The sequence below is a fragment of the Phalaenopsis equestris genome, unplaced genomic scaffold (genome assembly GCF_001263595.1).
Source record: "Phalaenopsis equestris unplaced genomic scaffold, ASM126359v1 Scaffold207393, whole genome shotgun sequence".
NCBI lineage: Eukaryota > Viridiplantae > Streptophyta > Magnoliopsida > Asparagales > Orchidaceae > Phalaenopsis > Phalaenopsis equestris.
The window spans coordinates 57,682-66,618 of NW_018226727.1; the positions used below are offsets into that span (position 1 = coordinate 57,682).

The 8,937-nt window shown below is 38.2% G+C and overlaps 1 protein-coding gene across 1 annotated transcript in view; it reads right to left on the reverse strand.

Annotated features, from left to right (window-relative positions):
• Positions 1-5,194: 5,194 nt before the first annotated feature.
• Positions 5,195-8,937, reverse strand: part of LOC110036488 (syntaxin-22-like) — an 11,335-nt gene continuing 7,592 nt past the window's right edge. Inside the window, exons 3-7 of the mRNA XM_020740940.1 lie at positions 8,069-8,208; positions 7,082-7,156; positions 5,655-5,812; positions 5,477-5,577; positions 5,195-5,361 (exon numbers count right to left, since the gene is read on the reverse strand). Of these exons, the coding sequence (XP_020596599.1) occupies positions 5,296-5,361; positions 5,477-5,577; positions 5,655-5,812; positions 7,082-7,156; positions 8,069-8,208 (540 nt within the window). The 3' untranslated portion in view covers positions 5,195-5,295. The remainder of the gene's footprint in view (positions 5,362-5,476; positions 5,578-5,654; positions 5,813-7,081; positions 7,157-8,068; positions 8,209-8,937) is intronic.

The following is an 8,937-nucleotide window of genomic DNA, read 5'->3' on the forward strand; positions in this document are numbered from 1 at the left end:
AGCACGAAAGCCAAGAAAAATTTAGGATTCTGACCCACTTAGCAATGGATCTAAGGCCCGTAAAGGAAACTCTCGGATTCACTAGGAGTGTCCAAAGAAAGCTTCCTAACTTAGGGTTTCCTCTAGGAAATCAATGGCCATTCCAAGGGAGTGTAGCCGCGTGGACTGGCTTCGACTAGCGCACTCACCTTGTGTGGGTGATCGGACCAACAACACCTAGGCTAAACTAACCTTAGTGCCGATTAGAAAAGAAGACACAAAGTTTTTCAGATTCTCACCACAGTAGAGGTTTCAAGCGTGTTTCTTCAAGTAGGACAAAGCTCTCCTTAGGAAAGGAGAGAAGCCTGCGTTCCAGTGAAGCTCTGGCAGTGCTCCAGCGATGCTATGACAATCCTCTGATGATCCTACCCCAAGCTAGGATGAAGCTCTCCTTTCATGTAGGAGAATAGGCACCTTGTACCTTGATAGCCAAGTTTTGCCTCAAGAAGACCGCCTCACACATCCAAGAAATGTGGTAGGGGAAGATGAAGGAGATGAGGAAGAAGTTGAAGAAGGGGAAGAGAATAAGGGACCTTAGCTTTCTCCTCTTGACTCTTCTTCCTCTCTTGCTCTCTTTAAGAAGCTCTCTCCAAGGGACCTTCAAGCTCTCCAAGTGATCTCCAAGGAAGCTGCTTCAGCCCAAAAATTGAAAATAAGATGGAGAGTTGAGAGGAAATGAGGCTCTCTAAGTTAAGATCATCTCTCCCCCTCCATTTTACCAGAATGTCCTCATTAGACGTTTTTGGAACCCTCTAGAGGTAAAAAAGAGGTATTACCTATCCTCTTTTGCCATCCCCAAAGCTCATCATCACAAACCTGCAATTTCGGCTGCCTCGGGGGAAAATCGACACCAAAAACAGCTTTTTTTTTGCAATGTGGGAATGGATTGACTCCGCGATCCTAGTGCCTAGGTGCCCAGTCTAGCACCATCTGATGCATAGGGGCTTGTTTTGGCGCCTAGACACTGGCTAAGTGGCGCCTACTTTCCTAACTATCGGGAAAATGTCATCTTAGCTGGTTTGGGCACCTAGGTGCCCGAGACTGGCGCCTAGGCACCAGAAACAGGCGTTCGACTTCTAGATGCTTTGTTTTAAAAATATGGGAAAACATTTTTTGGGTGCCAAGGCACCCGGGGTTGGTTCCTAGGTGCTGATCTAGCCCCAAAATTCTGATTTACATTGGGAGAGTCTGATAGATGACCTTCTCAATCTATAAGCTATAAGAGACTCTATATGAGTAAAAATATAGTCCCATGGCTTCAAAATTAAGTACTCTGGTTGTCCATTCACTTGGTAAATTATCCAATGGTTGCCCTAAGACACGACGCAGGTAGGGCGTCCCAAACCCTAGCTTTCCCACAGCAAGCGTAGGATGACTTCAAGACTTCCCTTGGACATGGGAGGTTCCAGACGGATGTGCGGTGACTTATAAACACCAGAATAGGCACTGAGTATGTCTCATGTCTTGAATGATCCCCTCTGATGATGAGTTCTTCTAAGTAAGGCTAAATCACTGCCAATCATAGCTCCTTGCCTCAAACAAGTGCTAAAGAGTCTCGGATGGGTGTCTTGAGCTGCGAAATCCTGGGATGAACTATAAACTATCTTAAGTCATACAGGTGGACACCCTACACTCGTGACATCAAAAGATAATGCCAACAGGATTATTAAGCCCTTGTTTCCTGTATCAAAATTTTTACCAACCAGAATATTACTGGGCTCATCCTTGTCAGCATAATTTTTCAGAGTTGGCTCGCTTGTCTCGATACCTCCTTCCCATTGGTTATAAATTTCCAAGAACTCTTGCTCCACACTCCTGACCGCCCGAAGGTAGGTATTCATGGATGCAAATCTTCTCATATTGTTATGATTTCACCGTTGATGTCAAGACCACGACCTTGAAGTTGTTGAGAAGTGAACGCTTGAAGATGGTATTGTAGGTAGAGACAAATACACCACCAGGAAGTACATGGGATAGATGAATTGTTTGTCACCTTCCACCCAGGTGATCGTTCGTGAGATGACTCTGAAAGCCTCCTTTCTTTCTCCTGAGAAGCCATAAAGAGGGTCAACTGGTGAAACCAACTTATCGGTAGAAAGGTTCATTCTGTCGAACAACAACTTGAAAAAAAATGTTCACAGAGCTACCAATGTTAACCAGTATATTGCCGATCTGATAATCCCCCACCATAGTGATGATGAAAATGTCATCAGTGAATGGATTGCTCTTTATTGGTAGGTCAGAATCTGTAAAAACAATCGACCGATGGGGTTTTCTCTTAGGCGTTGTCACAAATGCACAAAATTCTGACTGGCTCATTAGGAGTAATGTTCGTCTCCCCTAAAGATAGTTGACAATACTCCTGCAATACTGATGGCATTTGCCCTGACCAACTCACCAGATGCTTCCTCTACTTTTCCCTACCTCTGAGTAGCAGCACTGGGTGCTATGAACTCTTTAAGCTTTTCAGAAGGAACAAATCTTTGATCAAGCTACAGATATGTCTGTACACTTGCATATCATTACTGTGGTCCTTGTGGCAATAAAAAATTTCTTTAGGTCCCGGGGAGAAGCTTGGCTTTGATTTGGTATTATGGATGGCCTCTACAATCTCAGCCATGGAGACCCTCGGGCTGCTTCTTTGTACTTCTAGATTGTGTGTCAATCGCACGTTAAAACGACTCGATTGCTAGTCACGATTCCTTATATGCCCTCCGAGGCAATGATTTCGCCCAGCCCCTTATTTTCACGGGGCGGCTAGTTATCTTCATAATGTGGATGGTTGGGAGGGTGTGGGCCATTCTTCGATATCCATGTAGCGTTCCACTCAACTCTCTTTTGTGGGTAACGATCTAATGCTTTGGCTTTATGGTTGAGGTTGAAAATGTTTTCCTTAAGAGTGATGTATCTATTTTTCATTTCTAGAAATTCAACCAGGCTTTATGGCTCCACTAAGTCAAGGACAAATCGAAATCTTTCTCCACGGGTTGAGTTAGTGCACATGTGCCGTTATGGTCTCTAGGTTCGATACTTTCAGCATCTCCCTTTGAAATAGTAATGTAAAAAGGGAGGCTTTCATCCCCCCATCCCTCCCCCTACTTAATTTGTCATAATGCCTGCGAACTCTTCTTAGGTATTCGAGCACTGATGAACTTTGCTAAGAACATCCTTTTGAAATTGGCAACAAAGCCAATCACTCCCACGAGTAGGCTATTGAACCACCTGAGAGTATACTCTCTTAGTGTGGTATATAATAACAAACATTTCAGTGCGTTGGAAATTCTAAGGAGGCGGACGACTGATTCAAATGAGGATATATGGTCAGTCAGGTTGTTCCGATCCTTATACACTTCTAGACGGGAATTTTAACTACTCTGGGAATTCGACGTCAGAGATCGGGGCAAGAGACAGTGGGTCTCGTCCCGCCCATTCTGATGTTTGTTTATTGGTGTCGACCTAACACTATCTTAGTACTAAAAATCCACAAATCTCTCTGACCTCTGAGCCACTCGATAACCTTGGGGTTCAAGCTCCTCTTTCTGAGGGTTCCGCTCTCGGAAAACTTGTTCCCTTTCCCCAAGCACTACTCAAGTCAATTCCGCTATTTGGTTTTTTAACTCCTGAATTTGTTGTCAAACAAGTACCTTAGTATGATCTACATTTTTTCGTGTCTTCTGTGTATATTCATTTATTGTACGCTGCTCTTCTTCTTGATGGCATGACTCCACACTCATCACACCTTTAGGAATTTTAAGTCTGAATTTGTCTTTTGAGTCACCCCCAAGGAATAAAACATAAATGAGAGAAAGAAAGAGAGAGAATAAATAGCTATTTAGAATAATTACATTGACCTTTCTCAACCTTCTTATTTTGCTAAGATTGTGTAACATTTATTTTGAGAATGGCCTTTTATTCATAGATAAAGGAGACATGACTTCTACAATTACATAAAAGCCCCTACTTTAATAGGGACTGGATATTATAAGTATTTGGCTTTAGTGGGGCCCAATGATCTCTTGGAATCCTCCACTCAATGACCTGGACTATGGGGATGAGGCGACTGATCTTTTCGACCGTCTATTTTGTTAGGTTCGTCAACTGACTGACGACCTAAGTGTAGTTGTTCGGTCACTTATATGAAGTCAGTCGGATGTTTCTGATTCACCTCACGGAGAAATTGCCAGCCAATTTAATTCTCAATAAGTTCTCTAACTCTTTAAATTGACTACTTTTAAATGACAACTATTATCTAAGCTTCGTGTGGGTTATTTTTCTCGAGGGGGGGGTGATATATTGGCCTATCACGGACACAATGTCCGTTGGATTCCTTTTGAGATTCGTGTAATCAGGTTAAAGAAAAATTGTTTTTAGTTTAATTACTTATGTTTGACATTTAACACACGGCATTACATTTATCTAAAATATGTCTAAATTAACTTCTAATGATTAGATATATATAAAACGAGAGAGAGAGAGAGAGAGAACAATTTGTGAATCGAAAGAACAGAACAATTTGTGAATCGAAATCGAAAGAACAAATAAGCAACAAGAAATCTAAATATCAACAATCCATGACCAAAAACTCGCTCACTCTGACAAACAAAGCTAAAATACATACATTGCAACAAAGTAGCAGGGTAACAAAGTTAGCAGAAATATCAAGAAGAATCCACAAAGATATGACCTAATCATAAGACAACAACTTTTCATATGAAACCATATCAATAGATCTAATCAACCACCACACAGGATACATAACCATTCTGGAAAACACACACACACACAATTCTCACGTCACTTAAGAAGGTGAAGATGATGTGGGAGCACGGTAAATAAAAAGAGAGAATACATCCATGCACTGACTTGTTCTTGCTATTCTCCCTTGCCTCCCTTAATATATTCTTTTCATTAGCACACAAGCCAAGAACAGAATCTCACAAGGAATTTTTATCATATAAAATATGTTATCACCACTCATTTTTATCCTCATATTGTCTTCAAAATCATCTAAGATTAATAGAATAGATCCCGATGGACACAGATCTCAATAAAATATGAATGGTGATAAAACATTCAATGTAGGGATTTATATAGAGAGTTTATTTGACATGTGACGACCTTGGAATATTTTCATATTAAATCGGCCCTATACTTACAAAACTCAGACATTAATAGAGATTAGTCGTTTGCATCTTATCACACATTAACTGTATTGAATTGAACCAAAAGAATCAAATCCCCATAGCTTCCAGCTTATCAAGTTGCCACGATTATGATCACAATGAGCAGGATAATCCCAAATATCACCATTAGCAAGCATGCCTGTGGCAACAAACACCAAGCAATTGGTAGAATAAAATAAAAAGGGCAAAAAAGAAAAAATGCTAAAAAAAACATCAGTTAAAATCTTGGTAAATAGGAAATCTTTTTTTCATACCAGAGATGAGTTTGATTTCTGCGTCTTTGATGCTTTGGCTAGCTGAGTTTTGGCCTGTGATGTAGCCGACAGGGAGTTCTCAACATTGGACTCAATATCATCTAGATGAAAATTTCATAAAAGCTCATCAACAAAGCTACAAAAAAAAAGGAAGGGGCTAAGAAATCGTCTGACCTACCAATCATAACACCTTGATCATGAACCAGCACGGCAAGATCTTTGAAAATTTCATTAACCTCACCAATTTGCTGCTGAATCTCCTGTATTCCTTGTTCTCGCTCGTCGATGATAGCCTCATTAAAGACAATCTCATTGTCCAGTAGCAGTACCTCTTGCCTGAAGTTCCAAAAAATAGAGAATGACCAAACAGAACATGTAAGCATGTAATCCAAATATTTGAACTACAGTTTATCAAATTCAGGCAAGAAACATTGCTCAGTTAAGAAGATCAGTACAGAAGGATCCATAAATAAATTCATTTTTTGGAAAAATCAGCCAAACTATTTTGAGTGAACAGATATGAGTAGTAACCCATTTGTATGGTATAAGTTAAAAACTACTTTTTTCTTATATGCTTGCAAGAAGATCAGCACTCTAAAGAATACACAAGAAAAAGGCTCGGGCACCATTATTTTCAGGCATAGCCAAGCTGAATACATTTACACGGCACAGAAACATGAATAGACTAGCCATATGTATGCGAAACACAATATTTTTAAAAAATAAGTAGCATATGCACAACTCCATGAGAAATGAAGGGTGGTGTGCAGAAATTAACAAGTGAGCAATATGTCATGGCTGAAATTAACAAGTGGTCCGCTAACATCTTCTGTGGTATGTTATCTTGTTAGCAGATGGCAGCTATTTGGTATGATGACAACTTTAAATAACAATTTCATCAATGAGACGTAAGTCCAAATTGACAACAGGGCCTAGTCAAACCTGTCTCCAATAATAAATCAGGCAACATAATGGCTAGTCAAATTTTTTTTTTTTTTTTAAGATTGGCAAGGGGCTATAAAACGAGCCCTCAACCAACCTCATGTATCTAACCACTTGATCCCGAATTGCAAGATAGATGCACTCAGGTGGGCTTGAACCCGTGATCCCGAGAACTCACGACCGACAATGCAACTACCAACCGAAGAGTCACGACAAAGATATATATATATATATATATATATATACAAATACTAATATATATATATATATATATATATATATTAATAAGATACATATTAGTATTTGTATATCTATTTATATATATCTATATATATATAGTTTAAATAAACTAACCTTGAGCCAAACACATTGCCTTTCATAGAAACCATGGAATCAAATAATACAATAATCTATCCTCTACTTAATGTGATGCTGAACGCAACACACGTGCAAGTCAATTCAATGAATTAAGTGGAACCACAAAAACAATTTTAATATGCAAAATAATAATAATAATAATAATAATAAGATACATATTAGTATTTGTAGTTTTTCTTCACCAACATAATCTAGTTCTGTGCAATTTCTGATGGCAACTTCATAAAAAGAATCATTCTGCATAGACATATATATCTGCAGCAAGACATAAAACTACTCACGAACCTTCTAGATTCCACCAGTACAGCACGCTCCTCTAGTGTTTTGTCAGAACTGATATCAACCTCACTTGCAGTGTAGCTGCATCAGTTACGAAATTATACCATTAGACCAAGGCAGAAAAGATTTAGAATGCAGAAAAGGTAAAACAAACACTGAGCTCTCGGAAATATCTGGATGCGGAAAGCACTCTAGCAATTATGATTCTATACCAGCAACCAAGTTAATGAAAACCTGAAGTATATAGATGAATTTGAAAAGAAATTTCTGAATTGAGCAAATGCAAAAAAGCCCAACAGTTGGAGAAGATTAGCTAAGTGGTAAGATGACTAAAAATTACTTTCTTCTCTAGAAAAGCTTATGGAGATTAGAAAAGGCAGATTAGGGCAGGTGTAAATTTTGGTAAGAAAGAACTCTCTGAAATGCTTTGTAAACCAAATAACATTTAGGATGTATTGCTCATATAGTTTCTGCAACTCCAAAAACTTGAGAAGTACTCGACCTTCCCTACCACATGGTATTCTTCAGCAAATTGGACAAAAAATGCCTGGAAGCAAGTTTTCAAAACAAGGGAATATGCCAGAATGGTTAAACAATGTGTGCTTATAGTCCATATTTTGTAAGCTGGTTATACCATAAGATAGCAAGAAAGACTTCCAAGCTCTGGGACAAACTAGAAATAAATGAAAATTGCATACTTCAAGAAACATACATTTACAATGTTGGAATTCATTAGATAAATTAAAATGAATAGAGAATGGCTATAAAGCACTCCTTATCTTACCATGATCATCGGGATTTAAATACAGAATGCTTAGATAAAACGAACAGAAAAAAATAGCTTCCAAAATTATAAACTAATCAATATATAACGTATTATTTCGTAAATGACTCATATATAACTGTTAGATAATTGAAGGTTATATACAAAGCTTATGCCGAATAATTCAGACAGCTTGGTAGCAGCCTAAAAAACGCTAATATACTGCAAACCTTGAAGGAAGAACTGCTTGGGGTACGAAAGGTGCATAAGCTGTTTCTCTCTCAGCAGCAAGGCGTTGAGCTTTCTGAAACTCCTTGAGTACTGCTTGGAAATCTTTGGCAAGCTTTGCATCAGCAATCTTTTTGCGAGGCTGCAGAAGCAATTTCAGTATTTAAGCATGTAAAAATATTAAAAATCATTGAAGCAAAATTGTTATATTTGAAAAATAAAAGATTGTAAATTTACAGTGACTCTATTGAAGAAAGCATGGGATTAGAATCTCAAGAAAAAATAAGAAAAATAAAATAGGAAAATCTAATAGAACATATGCTTTGGCTGTGTAGACATTCACCACTCAAAAAAATTTTTAAAAAAAAGAGAGAATAACTAGTAACATTATTAGTTAAATAAAATGGCAAGCAAAATGGCCCACGTTAATATGGGTTACTAAACAAGAAATAGTTGAAGCATTAACTGCAGATATGATTGACAATGAATGGAGAAAGTTTCATATAGTTAACACCAAATTGGAAAGGATGTTGATTTATTCATGAATAACATACTTGGCTTAGCATTTAACACGGAAGAACCAAAAGCTATGTTATCCAATATTGCTTACATTATCTATGCTTTTGGGAAAAATTGGACTTTTGTATGAGAAGGGTTGTAGGCCATGTTATGGTTGCTATGGAATTTAAAACTATAATTAGAAATTTTTCCTTAGGGGCTATTTGGGATCATTTTTTTTTTAAAACAAAAAATAAAAAAACAAACAAAAAAAAAAATGTTTTTGCTTGTTTTAATCACCCAAAACAGTGAGTCTCACGACTGCCCACCGCTGTCGCCAACCGCCACCTCCGACCACCCCAGACCACACTAT